Source organism: Candidozyma auris, chromosome 1 (genome assembly GCF_003013715.1).
Source record: "Candidozyma auris chromosome 1, complete sequence".
Classification (NCBI taxonomy): Eukaryota; Fungi; Ascomycota; class Pichiomycetes; order Serinales; family Metschnikowiaceae; genus Candidozyma; species Candidozyma auris.
The window spans coordinates 70,481-92,848 of record NC_072812.1 but is presented as its reverse complement, the minus strand read 5'-3'; the positions used below and the strand labels follow the sequence as shown (position 1 = coordinate 92,848).

General features: G+C 46.2%; 8 protein-coding genes across 8 annotated transcripts; 1 reads left to right on the top strand and 7 right to left on the bottom strand. All coding sequences in view use genetic code 12, as the record gives it.

The window, feature by feature from the left end:
- Nucleotides 1-468: 468 nt before the first annotated feature.
- On the top strand, nt 469-4,493 carry CTA3 (Cta3p; the record flags this gene model as incomplete). The annotated part of the gene is made up of 2 exons (XM_029033775.2): nt 469-481; nt 529-4,493. The coding sequence occupies 2 exons, from the start codon at nt 469-471 to the stop codon at nt 4,491-4,493; spliced, it is 3,978 nt and encodes a 1,325-aa protein (XP_028892367.2).
- A 152-nt stretch (nt 4,494-4,645) lies between these two features.
- On the bottom strand, nt 4,646-5,803 carry CJI96_0000039 (TauD/TfdA dioxygenase family protein; the record flags this gene model as incomplete). The annotated part of the gene is made up of 1 exon (XM_029033776.2): nt 4,646-5,803. The coding sequence occupies one exon, from the start codon at nt 5,801-5,803 to the stop codon at nt 4,646-4,648; it is 1,158 nt and encodes a 385-aa protein (XP_028892368.2).
- Nucleotides 5,804-6,107: 304 nt separating this feature from the next.
- CJI96_0000038 (sulfonate dioxygenase) lies at nt 6,108-7,265 on the bottom strand (the record flags this gene model as incomplete). Its single annotated transcript, XM_029033777.2, has 1 exon — nt 6,108-7,265. One exon carries the CDS (start codon nt 7,263-7,265, stop codon nt 6,108-6,110), a length of 1,158 nt encoding a protein of 385 aa, XP_028892369.2.
- Nucleotides 7,266-8,516: 1,251 nt separating this feature from the next.
- On the bottom strand, nt 8,517-9,077 carry ZCF3 (Zcf3p; the record flags this gene model as incomplete). The annotated part of the gene is made up of 1 exon (XM_029033778.1): nt 8,517-9,077. The coding sequence occupies one exon, from the start codon at nt 9,075-9,077 to the stop codon at nt 8,517-8,519; it is 561 nt and encodes a 186-aa protein (XP_028892370.1).
- A 1,537-nt stretch (nt 9,078-10,614) lies between these two features.
- Nucleotides 10,615-11,043, bottom strand: CJI96_0000036 (mitochondrial 54S ribosomal protein mL43; the record flags this gene model as incomplete). Its single annotated transcript, XM_029033779.1, has 1 exon — nt 10,615-11,043. One exon carries the CDS (start codon nt 11,041-11,043, stop codon nt 10,615-10,617), a length of 429 nt encoding a protein of 142 aa, XP_028892371.1.
- A 366-nt stretch (nt 11,044-11,409) lies between these two features.
- MUP1 (Mup1p) lies at nt 11,410-13,041 on the bottom strand (the record flags this gene model as incomplete). Its single annotated transcript, XM_029033780.2, has 1 exon — nt 11,410-13,041. One exon carries the CDS (start codon nt 13,039-13,041, stop codon nt 11,410-11,412), a length of 1,632 nt encoding a protein of 543 aa, XP_028892372.2.
- Nucleotides 13,042-14,104: 1,063 nt separating this feature from the next.
- On the bottom strand, nt 14,105-17,710 carry CJI96_0000034 (uncharacterized protein; the record flags this gene model as incomplete). Its single annotated transcript, XM_029033781.2, has 1 exon — nt 14,105-17,710. One exon carries the CDS (start codon nt 17,708-17,710, stop codon nt 14,105-14,107), a length of 3,606 nt encoding a protein of 1,201 aa, XP_028892373.2.
- Nucleotides 17,711-18,830: 1,120 nt separating this feature from the next.
- CJI96_0000033 (uncharacterized protein) lies at nt 18,831-22,172 on the bottom strand (the record flags this gene model as incomplete). The annotated part of the gene is made up of 1 exon (XM_054702016.1): nt 18,831-22,172. The coding sequence occupies one exon, from the start codon at nt 22,170-22,172 to the stop codon at nt 18,831-18,833; it is 3,342 nt and encodes a 1,113-aa protein (XP_054557991.1).
- Nucleotides 22,173-22,368: the final 196 nt, after the last annotated feature.

Here is a 22,368-nt window from a genome sequence, read left to right as displayed (position 1 = left end):
CCTTTCACTCCACACAACCTTGGTAATTTCGGCTTCCTCGGTTAGGCTTTTTCGCAGCAAGGTATCCATTTGCAGCCATCTCTGGTTGCACTAAATTGGAGGCACTTGAAGACCCCAAATATTAAAATTTTATAAACAGCTCAGTTGTGAGAGGTATTGGAGGCACAGAACATAATTCGCCTAAATACTAAGTTTAGAAGGCCTACTATCTCTTCAGTCGAAACCAATTTCTATAGGCTTGCGGATAAAGCTCATTGCCCTCAAGAAGTCCAAGTGTCATCAACAATGCAATTCCTATATTTTCCACATGTTTAGCTGAGCGCTGAATATTTTCTCTATGTATATGACTCCTCTAACCATCATCATTCTAAACATTGCTATATCCACTTCTCCCAGAACATGTTGAGGTACCGGTGCGCGGGTTATAACGTAGCTCCTATCTCGGTTACGGCCACAACTTCTTAAGACATGAGCGTTTCCCGTATGTAACCGCAGCATCCAATGCTTAATTCAATGTACTAACAACAGAACCATCGTTCAAGGTCGGGCTTACTCAGGAGGAAAAGAAACTCTACTCGCAGTTGTTCAAGTCTTTGGACCCAGAGGGCAGTGGTATTGTCACTGGGGAGAAGGCAAGAGCGACGTTCGAGAAGACTGGATTGCCTCCAAACATTTTAGGTGAAATCTGGCAGCTTGCAGACCACAACAATGTTGGTTTTTTGACGCAATTTGGCTTTTGCTACGCTATGCGTTTGATTGGGTACACACAAGCGGGCCACTTTCCTACGGCGGCGCTTGCTGAACAACCGGGACCTTTACCAAAATTTGCTAACCCAAACCCAGGGTCCCCTGGCCCCTCTCACTTGGCGCCACAGCTGACGAGCAGCTCGTTTCTTCAAACACAGCCCAGCTCGTTGATTCCGCAAAATACTGCTACTCAGCAGTTGCAGCCTCTGGACCCGATTGGACCCGTGTCTCCAGAAGACTACGAGCGTTTTAAGCAGATGTTTGTGAAAACCACCGGCTCAGAACTGGTGCCCTTGAATGGCAACGCCGCAAAGGACATCTTGATGAAAGCTAAATTGCCTACTGCAACTTTGGGTCAGATTTGGGCTCTTGTAGATGTTCACAACAAGGGATCTTTGGACTTGCATGCTTTCGTCATAGCCATGCACTTGATCCACGGCTTGCTCAGCGGCTCCATCAAAACCTTGCCTCCATTTTTGCCAGAGACCGTGTGGCAATCCGTAGATGTCGCCAAACTGGCCGAGAACCAAGGCACACGTCAGGTCTCACAAGCTTCTGTGAGCTCCCAACTGTCAACAGTCAGACATCCCCCAGCAAGTTCCGGCAACGAATGGGCTGTATCGCCTCAGCAAAAGCAAATGTTCGACGCGATGTTTGACAATTTGGACACCCAGAGGACGGGAAAATTGTCTCCGGATCAGGTGGCCAATTTCCTCATGACCTCCAGGTTGGGTCAGCAGGATCTTGCGACGATTTGGGACTTGGCAGATATTCAGAATACTGGCATATTCACTAAGCTTGAGTTCTCCATCGCGTTGTTCTTAGTGAATCGGAAGAGATCTGGCCTCGCTTTGCCTAACGTTGTACCCCAGACTTTGATTCAGTCCTTATCCGGCGGAACCCAACAGGTCTCCCAGTCTCAACCTCAGCAGCAAACACAGGCTCACCAAGCGGCTGCCGCCCCTTACGCAGAGAAAGCTCCTGCTGCACAAACTTCGAAAGCTAAGTCATCTTTGGACGAGTTGGCTGACGTATTTGGCTCTCAATCTCCACCTCCTCAGACTGCCAAGCCGGCATTGGAGCAGCGTGCTAGCTCCAGTGACTTGACAGGCACAGAATTGCCAAAGGTTCGCAAGCAATTGACTTCGTCATTTAAGCCTACCTCCTCTTTTGGTCAGTCGCTTCTTTCTCAACAGCAACCTAAACTGTCCCCTGTCCACGAACCTCCAAATTTGATTGGTGACGATGTTCCTAAATCTTCAGCTAGTCCAGTGCCTGCCAAGGAAGTCACCTCTTCGCAGGTCCAACAGGCTTCACCAGTTAAACCTCAGGAACAGCAAAAGACTGTTGACTATGAAGCTTTGAGGTCCGTTCCTCCTCCGCCACCAAAGAGAGGAACAGAATCTGCTGGTCAGGAATCTACTTTGTTCACACCAAGCGCAGATCAGACAGCTGCGAGATCTACAACTCAGCAGACAGCACCTCAAAATAATGACTTGTTAGCTGACTCTGAAGTATCCGGTCAGTTGTCTCAGGCGAATACTGATATTGCGAACATATCAAATCAAATCAAGTCTTTGACTTCACAGACCTCTAACTTGCACGAGAAAAAGACCAGAGCTGACCAAGAGTTGACGCGTATCTTGGCGGTGAAGCAAGAAATCGATAACAAGTTGAAGACGCTCCGGGCATCGTATGCGAATGAAGTCAAACAAGTTGAGCAGGTTGAGGCCACTTTGCGCACAGCCAGAGAAGAGACGGAGGCTCTAAGATCAGAGGCATCTATCGCGGAAGCAAAACTCAATAATGTTTCTGGTGAGCTTCATGAAAAGCAAGTTGCTGTTGAGGAGTTGCAGAAGACTAACAACTCTTTGCGTGAAAAATTAGGCAACTTGAATGCTGAGATTGCTGAAGTCGAAAAGACATTGAAACTGAAACAAGCGGAAAATACCAAGCTTTCAAATGACGTGAACGTGAAGAAGTCTCAAGTCCAGGTGTCAATTGTGAAGATTGACGAGATAAAGCTGAAAATAGCCGAGTTGGAGGACAATACTCGTCACTTGCATGAAGAACATGCTAGCCTTGAGAAGCAGGAAGTCCAAAATGAGCAGCAGGCCAGAGAGTTGCAATCAAAGCATGCAGACATTCAGGAACGTTCTCAGCAACAGTCATCGAAATCTAAGCTTGGACTTGGAGCAGCTGCCACCGCTGCGGCGGGTGCTGCCCTTGGTGCTGGTGTTGCAGGTGCTCATTTTGTGGGTAGCTCTGATGAAGATAATAAGGACGCCGAGACTAAAGAGGTTCAAAGTCCTTCTCCCGCGCAAAACACTGTTGACACAGAAAAATCACCAGCTCAAGTTATACCGGGATCTTTGGAGTCACAACTCAATGTAAATGAAGAGACTGAAGATGCTGTGCAGCAAACAGAGAAGATGCCTGGTCATGAGGAGCCTTTTGTCAATGCCATCGTCCACGAGGTTCAGGAGAAGCCAACAGAGGATATGACAGGCGTCGATGACTTCAGCGAAGCATCGCATCACGGACAAGCCCAAAAGGGATCGAAGTCTGCTGATGCCAAATTCCTGGATGATGATGATATCAAGAATAGATTTCCTGAAGTGCCTTACGATAATGGTACAAATCATACTACGACCTCGTCTGTTGCCACAGACTATTACAGGAGAACTGAATACAGTGAAAGAAGTGAAACACCTGTTACCTCCCCTAATAGCTCTGATTATCAATTCCAGTCATCAGGATCAGGTATACCTGGAAGCATGGTTGGAATGCCAAACGTTCTCGTTGGTGTACAACGCACAGATTCGTTAACATCTAGCATCCAAAACAACCCGTCAATGTCAGTTCGTGATGACAATATTGGTGATGTCAGCGAGCGTGAAACATTAAGCGGCGACATCCCTGTTTCGCCTGCACCCTCTAATCAGATACCAAGAGCACAGAAGGAGCAGGAAGGGCAGGAGTCGAGCGAAGGAGAACGTATATCATCTGGGGTTGAGCTGTTTGAAATGGTTAACGCAGATGAAGCAAGAGCTTTGGAAAGCCATCTGGCACCACAACAAGCTTCACATCCTCTTGCTCAAAGCTTTGTGCAACCCTCTGGAAGTCAAGGCGATACCACACAAAGTCAGGGACAAGATGAGGAATTCCCTCCAATTCGTGAGCTCGAAGTCGATGAAAGTTCCTCTGACGAAGAGCCTGAGGATGAGTTCGATGACGCCGTCGACAACTTGAACAATCAAGGTGGTACGACTCAAGCTCCCAGAGACGAGTTTGACGATTTCGAGGATGACCTCAGACCTGCAACACAGGAGGCCGGACAGGCTACTGATGCATTCGATGATGAATTCGATGGTTTGAAGACCGCACAGGCTGACAAAGAAGAGGACTTTGATGGTGGTGAAGGTGAATTTTCGATTGATGACCATTTCACTGGCGTCGACGATGCTGTTGTCTCGACCCACCCAGACTTCACTGGTGCCGGACAAAACAAGCCAGAAAGCAACGATGAGTGGGAGCAGTTGTTCGCCGGCTTTGGCAATGCAGCAGCTCCAAGCCAATCTGCTCCTGTAGCAGCTCCAGATGTCACGCTGCCTGATGCATCAAAAGATCTTGCGATCCAGGAACTTGTGGGTATGGGTTTTGAGAAGGGCGTAGTTATCGATGCGTTGGAAAAAGAGAACTGGAACGTGGAAGCCGCAACCAACTACTTGTTAGATCATGCTTAAATCTGTTGTGAAAAAGTATTTAAAATTTTATGTCAACTTATAAAACGATGTTGCAAATGAATAACTTTTACGCTAAAGAGAAGAAACGAAATTGAGGACTAATTGATAACTTTTAGGATGGACAGAAGAAACGAAATTGAGGACCCCGTCCTTCAAAACTTGTCGAGGGTCTCCTCAACGTCACCAAGACTAGGTTCGGGCTTATTCAAGTCAGCCAAGTCCGCAATTGGTCTCTCTGCCTGTGGAGTAACCCTTACAGCATGTCTAGACACTGGAGAGTCCCAGTCGATAATTGGCGAGTGGAGAGTGCTTCTGTTATCCCACACTACCACAGTGTTAGGCTCCCACCGTGCTCTCAACTGCAAATCATGAGCCAGCTCAATGTGATGGTACAAGAAGTCCAACAAGTAGTCTGACTCTTCCTGTTTCAACTCGACAATTCCTCTGGTGAACGGCTTGTTCACGTAAAGTATCTTCTCCTTAGTAACTGGATGAACCCTCACCAATGGATGAACATGCTCCACTGGAGCTCTTCTTTGGACTCCTCCGTGTCCAGCGGAGTTTTGTGCCTGGTTCAAGGAAGAGTGCAAAGCATGCAAGCCCTCCAATCTCTGCTGAAATTCTGGTGATAATCTTTTATACGCTTCAACAGCATTGGCAAAAATGGTATCTCCACCAGCCTCTGGTCCTTCGAGCACAGCAAAGAAGGTAGTTCCTGAAGGCTGGAGCTCATAGGATATGTCCGAGTGCCAGTCGACGTTGTTGTTTTTGTGTTGGAAAGTCCGCTCAAACTCGTTGGGATCGGCTCTTCTATAGGTGATGTGCAACTCAGGAAAGCCCTTAGGTGCTCCCGAGGTAGGGTGGATGTGCAACCTGCCATAGTGTCTGGCGAAGTCGACGATGAATTTGGGTCCTTTGGAGGCCCAGTTTTGATCTCTAAATACAACAACACCTCTTTGGGCGACGTAGAGGGCCAAGTCGTCTTTGGCGGCATCGCTCAATTCAGACAATTGGATTCCATGTACCTCTGAGCCTAGCTTAGGAGTGATGTTCTTGGTCTTGAATTCCTTATCCTCGGGGAAGAGATTGCGGAGCTTAGGATCAGCTCTAAAGCCAGGATCTTCATGCTTGAAGAACTTGAGAGGTGGATACTTTTCCGCTGGGTTCCAAGTTGGTAGGAACTCAGGGTATTTAGAATTTGCAGCATTTTGCCTGTTGACAATCAAGGTTCCATCTTCCTCGATCTCGTCAGTGTCCTTGTGGAAGTGGATATCGAAGTCAGAGTTCTTGATTCTTTCAAAGTCAGTCATTTTGTTTATATATATTTTTCAAAGTTGCTTTGTGTTTCATCTGGGGTAGCTGGAACCTCCCATTATATGCTACCGCAAGAGGAGCCACACTACTTCCCCAACTCACGAATTAGCTGCTCTTCACGTGGAAGACGCCATACCTGGGAGAAAATCGGCTGATCTTCGGGCATTGGCATGGTTAGCAACGCCAATCGAGCAATAATGTCTTGATTGCATGGCTCTTGCTCCAATTTATTGTTACAAAGTAGGGCTGTACTTGATATCTCGTGTATTCATTACCTTTTGTATCTTACCTATCCTATTTTTATTTCAAATTGGAAATAGCCTCCACGACATCGCCAATCTCCAATTCCTCCTTGTTCAAGTCCTTTAAGTCCTCCACGGGTCTCTCGGCCTGAGGAGTGATTCTAAAGGCATGTCTGGAAATTGGCTCATCCCAGTCAATCACAGCGGAGTGCAGCACCCTTCTGTTGTCCCAGACAACAACGGTGTTAGGCTCCCACCTGGCTCTCAACTGCAAGTCGTGAGCCAATTCAATGTGGTTGTACAAGAAGTTCAACAAGTAGTCCGACTCTTCTTGCTTCAACTCGACAATTCTTCTAGAAAATGGCCTGTTCAAGAAAATGATCTTTTCCTTGGTTACTGGGTGAGTTCTGATCAATGGGTGGATGTGAGACACCGGTTTTCTTCTCTCGACTCCACCGGCTCTTCTGGAATTCAGTGCCTGGTCGCCAGAGGTGTGCAAAACGTGCAACCCAGCCAATCTCTTTTGGAACTCTGGCGACAATCTCTTGTAAGCTTCGACGCTGTCGGCGAAAATCGTGTCTCCTCCAGAGTCAGGGCCTTCCAAAACAGAGAAGAAGGTAATTCCTGGGGGCTGGAGCTCGTAAGAGACATCAGAGTGCCAGGTAATAGCGTTGACTCTCTCAGAGAACGCTCTGTCAAACTCATTCGGGTCGGCTCTTCTGTAGGTGATGTGCAACTCTGGGTGGTCTTTTGGAGCTCCTGAAGTTGGGTGAATGTGGAGTCTGCCAAAATGTTTACCAAAGTTGGTTGCGAAAGTAGGCCCATGTTTGGCAAAGTCCTGGTCTCTGAAAATCACCACGCCTCTCTGGGCCACAAGCAACGCCAACTCGTCCTTGCCCCTGTCATCCAAATGAGACAATTGCACCCCTGTGATCTCGGTTCCCAATTTTGGAGTCACTCTTTGTACCTTTTGAGTACCATCTTTGGGAAGAAGGTTAGGGAACCCCGGGTCGGCTCTGAGGCCCGGATCCTCGTGCTTGAAAAACTTCAATGGTGGAAACTTCTGGTTAGGATCCCATTGAGGCAAAAACTCCGGGTATTTTGCCTTTTCTCTTCCCTCTTTGGAAACGGTTAACACGCCATCAGCGGTGATCTCGTCAGTGTCCTTGTTGAAGTGGGTGTCGAAGTCGCCAAAAGTCTTCAGTTGAGCAACCATTTTTGTAAGAATGTTTTGATGATGAAAATTTCAACGGGAAGCCTCCACCATTATATATTGTACCGAAAATTTGCTTAAACTTGGTTCAGAATCCCGCCACAGTTTTGGTACGTTTTTGCAGCAAGGGCTCTCTTTTGCTTATGCACTGCCTGCACCAGGCCCATGGCTCCCAGAGCCACACTTACTTGAGCAAAGATATAAATTGTGGAAAGGCGCAGGCGTCGAAATAACTAAAATACCTTTTTTAAACTGATAAATTTCACTCAAAGTTCTTTGACTTCAGACATTTCCTCCTATCGGCTTTTCTTTATCAAACACCTCAAACTGATAGAGGCTGACAGGACGCGAGATCTTCTGGCATAGGCGTCACGTGAGGAGGCCAAATCTGAGGCTCGTTTTTTGCAACCATTTCTTTCCGCTTAGCTTATCTCTTGCTTTTGCCATTTTGCTTCTGGCTCACAAGCGCTCGTGAGATTGGCTCCGTCCCATTTCCGTACTTCGGTGATCCTAAAAAAAGGAGGCAAAAAGCCATAGTTGCGATAACAGTGGCGGCTCCATTTTCCGAAATAGCGGCAACTGCAAGGGGGAAACGCCTTTAGTTTGCAATGTACATTTGGATTTTTTTGCTCTTGCTTATTTCAAAATGAAAAAAGAAGGAGAGTGCTGGGCAGATTCAGGATTTTTTTTGCAAAATCCAAGCATTTGAGTAGTTGAAGTGCAACTGGAGACCAATGACTTCGCAACTGCAGGTCTTGAAGGTATCTTGCAAATATGGAGTAGATGTAGTTTGAATTTCTCTTTCTTTGCTTCCATCTGAGACAGAAAGTGATACTCTGGGGTCGGTTGATTTACTACGACGAAATCTTCATGGTACAAAGTTGCGATCAGCTGTGTATCTCGGGTCGTCTTGCCCACTGATTTTTCCCTTTAATCTTTCATTTTTCCTCTTTTCTTTCACTTTTTTCCATTTTCTTCATGAATTTCCCCTATTCTTCTGGTTTTCTCCATTTCTTTCATATATTCTCCTTCTCTACTCTTTTTTGACTGTACCTACACTCATAACGCTTAAGCGACAAGTGCGCACTTTCTATGCGTCTACGCTTCTCATCTTACAAAAGCTACTACCTACTCTGGTTTTCGTCTTTCCCAACCGAATCCTTTATTAACCTTATTGTACATGTTTCCTTGACCCATGGCCACCGGCTAGCGCGGCGCTAGCTTTTGTTTTCTGGATATCATGAAAATACCGACTCATGCTTTGATCTGACAAAGCGACTTGCCCGAGTCGAACGATGCAATGAAAAACTTCTCGCCCTGAATATTCTTCTTCTTCGTTTCTGGCTTTGAACTTTTCTCCTGCGCTACCTTTTCCGACTTCACCACCTTCTCCAGTATTGGAGGCAAAGTCAAGCTCTTGATGTCCATACAGTTGTACGAGTGCTCCACGGATTCTGCCTTTGGCGACATCACAGGAGACGGGTAAGCGTCGGCGCCGTTATTAACGGGGCTCTCAGCCTTAAATCTAGTGAGAAGCTCGGGAGATGATGGCACGGGAACCGCCTTGTTCTCTGTAACCTCTGCTTCCTCACCAGGCCAATGGCAGTCCAAAAAGTTCCGTATACATGCCTGGCATTTCCCTCCGACCTTGTGCTCGTCACACTTCTTCTTTCTGCGACGACATGTCATACACCCTGTTTTCGTTCTTCTCTTTTGAACTGTTGGTTTGGCCACTCTCTGCTTGGCTGCTTTGCTCTTCTTATCGCACCCGAGATTGAGCACCTGTTGATAACTTTTGTAGTTTAGACTGCACATCTTGTATTCTTGTGGTGATTATGATATTGGGGATGATTTTAGCTTTTCTATAAAGAAGAAGTAGATGTGTATTTTCATTTCTTCACGTCTTAGTCATGGCTCTTTACCATGGCTCCAGTGGGTAGCCCAGAACGACAGGTGAGAGAGATAAGCGCGCTGAAACGGGCAGGCAAAGACGAAAAATGTGGGTTTCTGGAAACTTTTTTCGGCCGCGGCTGCCATTTTGAGCCATTCTTCGTGGCAACTGTGCGAAACGGGAAGGCAACCACGACAGCTAGCCGCGGCGTGCTATTGCCTTTTCGGGGCACCGAAGAAGACCGAGCAGACTGAGGGGTGCTTGGGAATGGGTGCAAAAAATTGGCTCTTGGTGGTGAGAGTTTAGTATGGAACATAAGGGTGAGTGAGGTCTTCAGCTTATGATCATTCTGATGATTGACTTTGTAATATGAGAATTCATAATCATGATAGTTTGTTCGTTTTGTTTGTTCTGTGAGGCGTTGGGCGTTTTTTTTTTCTTTGGCGTTTATGAGGCTCCCCGATGCGTTCTCCAAGCTGTCTCAAACAATTCTCAGTAGGGAGAGTTGTACCAGACTGAAAAAGATATGTTCGATATTTGACTCAAATCTTTTCTTATGATTGCCTGGCGTATCGCGAGAAATAGCATCAGGTCATGAGTGAATGGAAGCAAAACATAGACACATGGGCTGTAACTAGATTCCCGAGTCTGTGTGGCTGCAAGATGCATGCTTTGCTGAATGCTACACAAATCAAGTTACAATCCTTATTCTTTTTCTTTTTGTTCCTATATTGTTCCGATAATTTGAGTCTAGGTGTTGCACCAGTGTGATAGGCGAATTTCCTATTTTCTTTACGTTTTTTGGAATGTTAGACAGGCTTTCTTCATGACACTATAATCTAGTGCTTCTAAAAAGCAAAGCTCGGTCATTTTGAGGCTAGTAATGTGCTTTTGTAAGCGTACTTTTGCATACGAGTTGGGGCCAAGGTTAGGAGTAAAGATTATGTCAAGTGGGACTTGCTATGTAGCACCAATTTTCGTGTTGCCAACAACGCAATCAAAACGATGAATACTTTCTTCATGTGTTTACAAACGGAAGGTACATTTGCAACAAAAGGTAATAATATTGATAGGTGTATAGTTATTTCGATTTGTGAAATTCTGTATGCTGCATTGATAAACAGATTTCTTGATAGAGAGAACATCAACTTGGCAAGTATGTAAGGTTGAGAAGATGTTTGAAAAAGAGTCATTTTAGTTTATGCCTCAACTCACTGTTGTTTCCAGTAAGAAGATTCAAAGCCTGTAAAGGCGACTTCGGCAGCTAATATCGAGCTTGTCCCTTCAATCAAGTCCATAGCATATAATATCATCAAGAGAGCTTTTTAAGGTTTCACATCAAACAATTTTGTCACGACAAGAATTAAGAGTTCTAGACTACAGCTCTTTCCGTATGCTTTCTTCCTACAGCTCCTCAGTTTCCTAATTGTATGCCATTTGCTATGTACATGTTTCCCATACCTATATTCTGTGTCTGTTCTCCTTGGCCACATGCAATGGAGACCAGACGCCTCTTACAGACTCGTTGTTGGACATCACCTTTTGATTGAATTTGAATGGATCGTTGCCGCTCTTCTGCAAATTCTCCCAGAGCTTCTTGATGATCTCGGATCTGCTTTGATTCCTGACATCCACGCTGCGGTTTTTCCCGTTGTTGTAGTGAAGAATCAACTGTGGATGACCAGCTTGTTTCTTGACTTCAAAATAAGTGTCCTTGAAGTTCGAGGCAAATTTGGCCAATGACGTCTTCTCTGTGGTCAAGAAGTCTCTCATTCCTTGTGAGGAGCCGCCCCAGTTGCAAAATTGAAGTGTGACTTTATAGCATGGTCTGACAAATGCCCCGATACCGTTACGGGCTAGCGAGCCCTTGGGGATGGCTTTTACAGGCATTCTAGAGTTGACGATTCCTTTTGACTATGTGAATTTTTCTCACTCTTCCTACTGTTGATTGTGCACAGATGCAGGTCTGGGTGCAAAAAGTTAGGGAGCACACCGGGAACGAGGAAATTGAAAAAGAACATGAGAAAGGAATTTGAAAGATAGTGATGTTGAATTTATAGAGCTTTCAGAGTTCCCATCCATACCAATACGGATCAGCATTCATCTTGATTCTCCTCATATCGCTGTTTGCTCATAGTTCATTACAAGTACACAAGTGACTTCCGATCGTATGCTCTATAAGATCTATGTAAAATAATAATGCACCAAATAAATAGGTAAATGGGAACTGAAAATTACGAAAGTTGCATCGTGCGTTTACTCCACCGGCTTCGCTTCACTGAGCTCCAGGTCTTCCATTATTTCGCCGTGAGGGATCTTGAAAAACTTGTTTCTCCAGTATCCATCCTCACCAAGAATCTCCTTACTGGCCAATGTGTAACCACCTATCCTAGGCAACACCTTCACCCATACAAGCCAGTAAAGAGCGCCAACAGCAAAAACAGCCCAAGTAACAACTGGATGAATCCAATATGGCAAACTGTTGTACACCTTCTGACCATCGGAAGGTGGGATATATGGGGCCACGATCAAGTATAACGACGAAAGGAAAAAGAAGGCAACAATGGGGAAAGGAGTGGTGATTGGGGCCTTCCATGTGGTCCTGCCCTTGTAGCTGTTCCATTTAAGCCATAACAAACCCAAGGCCACAAATGTGTTGACAACGTTCAATGGGTACGAGATCAAGTTCAATACAAAGTTGTAAGCGTCACCTGGGGGAGGAGCCACAATGGTGACAATACAGACGACCCAGTGCTGGAAGAGACCCACAAATGGAGTGTCGAATGGTTTTTGAGTAGCGAAAAACCTCGAGAATGGCAAACTGCCCTCACGACCTAACTGCTGGATGATTCTACCCTGGGAGAAAATCACCGACAAGACATTGCCCAAGGTGGAAAGAGCCACAATTACAGAGGCAGCCTTCTCGGCCTTCTCGTTGAAAGCGTATCTGAAGAACGCTGAAGCCACAATTCTACCCGAGTTACGAATCTCGTCAGCAGGCACCACAGAGTAGTAGGCGATGTTGACCAACATGTAGAGAATGGTGATGATGATCAAAGCGGTGGGAGCGGCAATCTTCAAGGTTCTGACGGGGTTCTTGATTTCGCCCAAAGCGTAGTTGGCATTCGAGTAGCCCACGTACGACCAAATGATATTGTACAAGGCATTGACGATACCAAAGCCAGTCGGCGTTGTACCGCTGAAAGCGTCTGTGAAGTTGTGAGGGTTGTGGAATTCCTTGTTCTTGATGCCTCCACCCAAGGCGACCCACCCAGTGACGGAAATGAAGAGAATCACAACCACCTTGAACACACCAAGCACGTTGGCCAAAAACAACCCGCTCTTCACGTGGAGACCGTTGACCAAAAACGCAAACGTGATCACACCAATGCCAATGGCTCTTGAGTTCCACTTGGTCACTTCCTTGCCTGCGGCATTGAGCAAAAACTCACCAGTCACCACCGAGTTACCAGCAGCCCAACCTAGGAAGAAAACGTAGGAGGCGTACATGGCGGTGACAAAAAACTTAGGTTTTCTGTAAATGTACTCCAAGTAGTTTTTTTCACCTCCGTTTCTTGGGATGGCAGAACCCAACTCCATATACGTAAGTAGACCAGTAAAGGCGATGAGGGAGCCGATGACCCACATGATCAAGGAGGTGCCAACGGAGCCAGAAAGATTCAAAATGGTGGATGCGGTGGAGAAAACACCTGCTCCAATGATACGGTTAGTGACAAGGAAAATTGACGAAATGATACCGATCTGCTTTTTGTTCTGGTCAATGTTCACCACGGCGGCATCATTTTCGGTATCTTGTAGCGAGCTGATTTCATTTGAGTTTTTAACAAGAGAACCGTCTTCGGCCTCTTTTTTGAAAAAGTCGGGCATTTGAGATTTGCAATTGGAAATGGTGGTGGAAGTGCAGAACTTGGCTGGTTTTAAGTAGACGAAAAAGAAATCCCGTAATGGCTGCCAATGCAGCTGAGGCGATCTTCGCTGACGCTGCGCTGCGGTACCGGGGACGGCCACGGTCGGCTTTGCCCTCGGAAAATAGCAAACTGAATACTGAATTGGTCACGCTATAGTCATGTGAGCACCGGAAAAACTCACGCTATACCCCCGGATCTCGCCGTACCGTTCGGCACATGGCCTGCAGGCATCGTCTCTTTTTCAGTTTGCCTTTTTCTTCCTATCCACACCTTGGCGAATAGTGTCATTTTAGCAGCCACAGTAATTATCAAAAAGGCTTGGAAAAGGGGGAAACGTGAATCCACAATTACAATTGCCCAATTGCAACAATTTGTCCGTCTACCGTATTTTTTCCTTTTTCCTTCTCCACCTCTGGCCGTTTCTAAATTTTTTTTCATTTCTGATCTTTTCTTTTTTTGACTCTAACCAGGTGACGGTGGGACACCTGTCATGTCATTTCACGTGACTCGTCTTGGCTGCCGAGGGAAACCCAGTCGGACTTTGAAAGACTCTAGATTATATGCAGGAGTTTATCAAACATAGTCGTCAAGTGACCTTTTCCTTCAACCTCTTGATGCTGATTTTGTGTCATATCGACGTGTTGAAACGCTTCTTTGTAGAGATTTTGTGATCAATTAATTTGTCCTGCCTTCGGAAGGAGATAAGGTCTGCTTTCTGTCCGTCGCCGCATCAATTCGGTGATTTGCAAAGCCCTGGAGAATCCAAGTTTTCAGAATTAGCTTTATTTGGGGCAGATATATGCTCAAAATGCTAGTTGTTAAGTCAATTGCGTAAGTGAATGTGAGATATAAATTGATTCAAACCGACTGTGTAACTACTATCATTTTTTTCGCAGCCAAACTGTATCCATTGTCTATTTTATGTGTGTATCAACTATTTATCTTTTCTTTTGTATATATGCATCTGATGCAATGGCATAAACCCCTGTATTTGAAGCTGCCTACAAGATTCTCAGAGTCGCCTATACCAACTTCGTCATCGCCTCCTTTGCAGCCTTTACCAGCTCCTCGGTACCAGCAATGTAGATTGGTCCGTTGTCTCTAGGCGACATGATGAAGGCACCCGTCTCCTTACGAAGCTGTTTGATGTTGCTTCCCAGGGACCCAATGAGACGTGGGTAAAATCTCTTGGAGTTGACTGGCGTAAACCACCCTTGATGAGTGATCTTCTTGGCTTGCTCCAACCGCTCCTCGACAACCTTGGCCGCCTTGGCTGTGGCGTCTTTGTCTCCGCTGAATCTCCAAGGAATAGTGTATTTTTCAACGTGCTCGAATGGCGTAATGACACACTGGTATTTGCCCTCCTCGCCCTCGTCAGCGTCAACGTCCTCTGGTGGGGTAGGAAGGGCCGCTTTAGCAATCAATGTGGCTTTTCTAGTGTAGTTCCCGTGTGACATATTCACGTTCTGCTCAACCTTGAATTCGTTGATTAGGGTACCCCTTTCAGAGACAAAAACATGGAGGTGAGCAGGAATCTCAATGCTTTCATTCCAGTCGTCCTTGGTCAACTCTTTGATTCTTTCCTTCAACTTCTCGATTCTTTCCGGCTTGCCCGACAAGGTGATCACCAGCAGAGGGTTCTCGGGTCTTGGAAGGCTGATACGAACACCAAACTGCTCTTGCAACTCTTTGCGTATTGCTCCACCAGGCCCCACCAATTGCCTGTGCTTAGACTTGGGAACCTCGATAGTGTCCTCAATGGCAGCCTCCCTCTCGGCCACAATCTCCTTGATTTGAGCAACGATCTTGTCGACGACCTTCTTATCTCCAGCACACACCACCTCGTCAGATCCAGCGTCTGTATCAGGGACTTGCAACAAGCGACCAAATTGTTGAGGAGGAAGGAAGATGTCACCAGCGGCCTTGTTGATGATCTCCCTCATCACACGACCAGCTGGGCCAATGATATCGCTGTGATATTTGGGAGGGACGTTCACGGTGACAGTAACAAAATTTTCAACTTCTTCGATGATCTCATTGACCTTCTCTGTAGCCTGTTTCAAAGCAGACCTGGAACCTGTAAATTCAATCTCACCAAAACCCTGGGCTTCCTCGGCCTCTTTGTTTCTGTTGAAGCTGTAATCGACTCCAAATCCATCGACAATGCCCTTTATAGTGTCACCATTTCTGCCAATCACTCTTGCGATAGCTTTCGTGGGCACCTTCACTCTGGTCTTGAAACCGTTCTCCTTCTCAAAAGCGTACAATTCTTTGATTTCCTCCTCTGCTTTTGCAACACCCTTCGAAGGACCCCTTATGGTGATTTCATCCTTGTTAGAAGGGGCATCCACAAACTTTCCAATATTGTCGCCTGGAAACCTGATCTTCACGCCGTACTTGTCCTCCAATCTGTGCATATATTTGAACCCGGGGCCAGCAAGTCGTCTGTGGTACTCAGCTTCCACTCTTACACGAGCGATCTTGTCGTCTGCCAACTTCTTAACCTCTTTCTGAATGTGACTCTTCGCCAATTCAACGCTCTTCTTGTGACCTGAGATGTCAAAATTGACAATGTCCAGCTTTTCCTTCTTAAAGTCATTGCTATCAATGTCGACGCCGTACTTCTTCTTGATAGCATTGACGTTGGCGCCTGCTTTACCAATGAACTTTGGCACTACGGACGCGGGTATTTCAACCGATGCTAAATAATGGGGATTGTGCTCAGCATAGTCATCCAAAACTTGAGCAATTTGCTTCTCAACGACAAGCACAGAGTCCTTGATGCCATGAATGAGAAGCGAATCCTTCTCATATGCTTCTTTCTCGATACCATCAGAGTAGAATTCCACCATGACAGATTCAGGTTCAACCTCGTTCAAAATAAGATTGAGCAACGTAGAGTTTTTCGAATTGAGCAATCTCTGGTTCTCAACGCTCACAGTCATCACGACGTTAGTCAAGAATTCCAGGATACCTCTCAACTCGTCCAAGTGGTTGTTGACGAGCTCTAAATTATTATCAGAGAAATTGTCTTCGCCGAAATCATCACTGTCCTGGGCATCAAAAACGTCAAACAAATAAATCTTATTGCGGAAGATGGTGAACTCGACATTGTGCTTTGGTGCCTCAACCTTGAGAATAGACTCGGCCTTCGAGAGCAACAACACATCCACGTCGTCGACAACTTTGGTTTTTTCCGGAAGAATGCGATTAACCGCAGATACAATGGCCCTTCTGGCATCTTTGCCAGCTTCGGCCTCCAGGGTCTTCAGGATAACTTGTATTTCGAGAGACTTCTCTTCATCCTTGGTCAAAAGGTCTTCTTTAGGTGGCAGAACCACAACGTTATGAGTAGCCGCGATCTCCTTAAACTTACCAGTTCTTAAGAAGAGCGAGGCAATGGCCTTCACATGGTTGACGTTGCCCTTGTGAGCTTTGCTCATGTCCAAGACATCCACTTGGTATTGCAAAGTCGTTTGTCTAGCCTTTTCCTTAGCAGCATTGAGCTTATGCTCTGGGCCAATGAATTTAACGATATCTCCCGAAGGATAAAGTTCAATGAAAACATCATCCTCGTCAATCAACCGCTGAATAGGCAAAAACTGCTGTTTGACTCTGGGAACGCTCTCCGCAGATGAAGTATTCGAGTGAATTCTTGTCCTGAAAGCTTCATTGATCTCGTCACGAACCTTCAAAACAAGTTCTCTCTCACCGGTGATGATCATGTTATCACTTGGTTCGTTATACAATGGGGCTAAAATTTCGATGTCAGGGTATTTTTCCTGGAAGATCTTAGCCTCCTTTGCGGCCCACGGCTTATCTGGCGAAATCAATGGTATTTTCACTGATGTGTTTTTAGTTTCCTCCTTGACTATGGCTAGTATCAGTGCTTTCGCTCTCTTGCATCCTTCGGCGTCTCCGTCGACAGTTACTTCGACAGTATGGGCAAAAATATCATCGTCATCGACGTCGTCTCCCACGGGAGAAGGAGACGCCTCCGCATTGGGGATGTTTATCTTCACATCGTTCTCCTCAATGATGGGCTTTAAGTTCTTACCCTGTGCACCGATTACTCTTGATCTCAATTTTGAAGGAATCGTAAATGCAATCGACACAGGCTTGGTCAATTTCTTGATGACAAGACGCTTACCCAATTTCACTGCCTCGGGTGAGCCCGTGATCAAAAACGTTCTCTTCTTGGTGTGCTGTGAAGTAGTGCACTCAATGCTTGTCTTAGTCTCTTGCTTGATGCTGGACAAAACCTTGATGAACTCTGCCTTGGTCACGTTCAATTGGTCCTCCACGTCCAAAGAAAAAGCTTCTTGAACAGTGGTTCCCTTGAAATTGGACTTGGTAGCTGGAACAGGCGAAGAGCGTGCAGAATTCGACTTCAACAGAGGAGTCGCTGCCACGGCACCAGCACCAGAAGCGGTTTTACCGTTGATGCCAGGGCCCCACGAGGTATTTGCTCCCATGTTCCCAGCAGCAGGGCTCAGGCGGCCGCCGAGAACAGGGAAAGCGTTTTCCTTGTCCACAGGCTCCACCTTCTTCTTCACGGGCTCAGGCTCATTTTCAGGAACGTAGGTTCCATTCACACGAGCGGCGATAATTTCAGCGGGAGTGGCCATGTTGATTGATGAGTAGTTCTTATTCTGTTGTCAGTTATCACACAATGGAAATTGCTTAATGTCGGTGAGGGTAATGAAAAAGTTGCACCTTTTACACGTTGACCCGAATCAGTTCTTGCTTTATTTTTTTTTTTTTTTTTTTGCTTTTGGGGTTGAGTGATTTTATCACACTTATCAACGCAATCTAATCGAATGGCTTGTGGAGCTTCACAATGCTTTTGCTGGAAACCGGCTGAGGATACAGAAGATTTGGAATCTACAATTTTCAGAAATATTGGCTACCTCACCTGGTGGATCCTGGATATACTGCATATAATGCGGTCAGTGGCCATTATACATTGAAATCAAATCATCGACATTCTATCCGCAAAGCCAATAATGAAATCGAACAGACTATGTAAAGTACTTCTCTCATTACATCATAGCCGTCTGAATGCTATTTCAGTTTAGTACGCCTCACTTGTTAGCACTCTGTCGACGCGACATTTACGACAATGTCGTACTCTGCAGTAACCAGAGTTCTTGATCTTGGTCTCATTTCTCACATAATCACTTACTACACATCAATTTTGAGATCACTTGCTCCAGAATACAAACTTTAAACCCTTTCACTTACTTAGTCGTTTTAGTGGGTTCCTAAATTCCACCGGGATTCTTCTCAAGCCACGTCATTCGCTTACACTCGTAAATCTTGCATTATGTGCAGGTCCGAGAGCTGTGAACAATAAGGTCCACGTTTGTTGAGGGGACGATTCCAGCCTCTGGTTTCCCAAGCCTCTTCACTTAATTTGTTTGCCAATTTAGACATATAAAGATCTAACCTCGATTATAAAGTGGAGTCCTCTCTTTGCCTTAAGTATGTGCAAAATCTAGCCAGAAATCAAGGCACATTTAATCTACATGGCATTTCTTAGGCACTTGGACGTCGATGGTTAACATGTGTCCATTCACCATCTAAAACAGCCGAAATTAGTAGACATATTTGTAAATTTGACACTATTGTAGGAACATTTTTGTCTAATACGTTGCAGGCGAAATTTATATTTTTTGAATAAAGTAGTTTCGTTGTCGGCCACTGCTAATACCAATGGATGCGAATTATCGTCAATGGTGGGTTTGTTTAGAGCTCTTCCCAAAGCCTCTTGGTTAGTATATACTCCTCATTGAGCTCCTCAACTTCTTGCCAATTCCCGATATAGTCATCGCCTCTAACGACACCGGGAAGCGTCTTTCCCTGAGAGTACCTTCTCCAGAGCTTTTTAGCTTCTTCATCAGTGCCTAAATCACGGTACTCGAACTTGACACCATTGGCTTGCAAAATTGTCGTGAGACGGTTTGTTCTCTGCATGATTTGCATTCCTCCCGCAAGCGATGTGAAGATGTAAACCGGCAACGACTGAAGATGTTTACGCAATTCTTCAGGTGACACATCGAACTCGTCGTCCTTGTTCTCGCTGGACGCAGCAGCCGTTGTAGCTCCAGCACCGCCAACAACAGCCCCGATCCCAGCAGTAATCGAGCCAAACCATCCTTTATTGGCGCTTTTTGGCGTACTGGTTTCGCTTGATTTGGTCTCATTCGGAGCTATCTCTTTCTCCTGCGGAGCCTGTTCTGTAGCCTCTGTGGATCCTGATGGCGTTTCGGACTTATCTGGGTCTTCCACTGATTGCTCAACTGTGTCCTCCGACGTGCTCTTGTTGACTTCCTGTGTTTCATCGTCATGTGCAAGTACATTCGTGGCTTTAGCTTGCAGCTCCTCGGATGGGACAGTCTCATTCTTGACTTCGACGACTTCTTCGTCCTTTTCAGGCGTATCTTTGACTGAGACGTGTTCCTCGGTTTGGCCAGAGGTGTCCTTCGAACCTACTTCTTTAATCTCTGTGTCCTCATGGGACATGGAGATCTCATTTTCCTCAGCCTTCGAAGGTGCTTCGAAATCCTTGACCTCCCTCTCGTCCTTCTTGTCGTCGTCTTCCTTGTCGTCGTCTTCTTTATCGTCGTCTTCCTTGTTGCCCGCATCAGTCTCAGCCTTATCGATTTCATTTACAATTCCAGTGACGTCTTCGTCTCTATTAGCTTCAGCAGCCTCAACGTTCTCAGCTTCGAGTTCTTTGTCGTCGTTGGCGGTTTCCCCTAAAAGTGTAGGTTGCTCAATTGCTGTTTCAATTTCTGGTGCTGCTTTATTCTTTTCCTTTTTAAAATCAATTTCAGGAACCTTGGCACCGTGGTCATCAGATTGTATCATCTTTGAAACGGGCGACTCCACCTTATGCTCAACCTCCTTGTCTTCTTGGTCTACTGAATGAGCGGTGGTCTTCTCGGATACCTCGGATATGTTTTCGATCTCTCCACCTTCAGCTATAAGACTATCTCTTCTCACCTTATTGCTTGAAAGCTCCTCATCCTTGATATCCCTTGCCTGCTCGTGTTCCGAAACATTAGCCGCAGTCTCAGAGATGAGATTTGATTTCTCTTCCTTCTCACCTACGATCTCAGAGTCGTCATTCTTGTGATCATTAGGATCTGCTTCGTCGACTTCAGATACCTCCCTCGAATGCGATGGGCCAGCCATCTCAGGCTCAGAGTCCTTCTCCAGCGCTACTTTCGAAGAAGGCTCAGTCTCTGTCGAATCTGCCTGCTTAGTTCTCTTCGAGTCATCACCATCGGCGGCCAGTTCAGTCTCCTCTTCAGGAACCGCAGATCTCTCTCTTTCCGGTGCATCGTCGTCTGCGCTTACTTTGATGTCAGAGGCTGTTACCGTAGGGGCTTCTTCGGCAATAAGTTGCTCTTTAGCTTCTTTCTCCTTCTCTTCCGCATCCTCGTCAATCTTTGCAAGCTCTGGCTCCTTTTCCTGCGCCTCATGTTGAGTATCGCTCGTGAATTCATGATGCGTCTTGTTGTCGACTTCAGATGAATCAACATGAATGTCTTTAGCGGAAACAGTAGGAGCAGATTCTGCCAAAAGCTGCTCCTTTGTCTCTGCATCCTTTTCCTCAGCAGAAACATCGGTTACATGAACATCTGCTGGATCGCTTCGAGGCTTAGTTTCCTGCTTCTGTGATTTCGCTGCATCTGCCAAGCGAGAAGCATTCTGGTCTTTGGCAGGGCTGACAACATTCTTCATAACATTGTCAAAGTCCTCCACCTGATCGTACGGATCATCGCTGATCAATGCGCCCTCATGAGCAAGTTCCTCTGGATTTGCATCATTCTTCTCGTCATGAACGGGTTCTCTCTTGGGTTGCCTTGAGCGAGATCTTGAAATACTCCTCAAATAATTGTAAGATGACTGAGAGCGACCGGAATACAACGAATACTCATCTCTTCTAGTGTCTACGTTGAAATTCGTGTAGTCACCAGTTGTCACCAAAGATGGATCTCTCGTGATACCCTCCTCACCATGGAACTCTTTGAGGCTCTGCTGATTGCTGCTAGCCTCGGCAGCGGCAATTGACTCTCCCATGGTGGGTTTTGTCTGTCTTGTAGCTCTGTCGTCTTCCTCATCCTCCTCGCCCAAATCAAAGTCAGCAGGATGCTCGTACTTAAGAGGAGTTTCCGGATGAGTACTCTTATAAGTATCGCCACGAGCCAAGTGAGGGTGAGCGGTTGAAGTCGACCTGGATCTGGCACTTCTCTCGGAAGACCTTTCTCTGAAGTTGGATCTTGATCTGCTAGGAGACCGCTCATAAGTGGGGAAATATGGAGTATGTAAAGAGTCCGACAGTCTCACGTTAGCATTCTCGCCAAAATCCAAATGCCTCACCGCAGCAGGTGCTTTTCTTGCAGGCGAAGCACCAGCATGAATAGGCACACGGGCGGGAGAGTCGCTCAAGTCGTTTGTCTTGGACCGTTCCCTATCTGAGGAAGAGGGCAACTTATTGAGATCGTACGACTTGACCGAATCCAACAAGTCAGAGTGATCGGAGATCTGGTGCTCAAGCTGGTACTCAGACAAGTTTGGCGCAGAGTAGTTTTCCGTTTCGTAAAGAGAGCTGATTTTTGGATCAGTCTTTTTGTCCACCGTCTCGTCCACAGTAGTAGTTGCTGAGATGGGCACGCTTTCAGGCACCCCAGGGCTCGCCTCCTTCAATTGAGGCTCCAAAACGTCTTTTCTCGATTGCTCAGTCTTCGACAACGTGCTCTTCTGGACCTTCTCTTTCTCCTCCTCCTCTACTGGATTGTACCTCGCATCAGATTTGACGTGACCAGTGTCGTCCAAGAAGCGATCGAAGTCTTCTTCTGAGCCCAAAAGCGCCCCTTCGCTGATCAAATCATCCAAGGACGCGCCAATGGACGAGTCCAAGATCGAGTGCTTTTTGGGCTTGCTTTTGGAGCGGCCCTTGTACTTTTCGGGGTGGATATAGTTCTGGTGGGCCAGATCGTCGGCCGATCTTATGGAGGAGCCCACAAGCGAGGGAGACTCCAATTTCTCAGCCTTCTCGATTTGCTCTTCAATGTCCATGATTCTAGGGTGTTTGTTGCAATTGAGAGAAAAAGTGAAAGTATGTATACGTCGTCCCCATGTCCGGCTGATAGGACATGGGCAAGTGTGCCGGAGCAAATGTCAGCATTCACGTGTAGGCCAGGGAGTTTGAAAAGAGTTTGATTTAAGAAAATGAACTTAAAAAGACATTTGACGACTTAAGATGCTAGTGTAA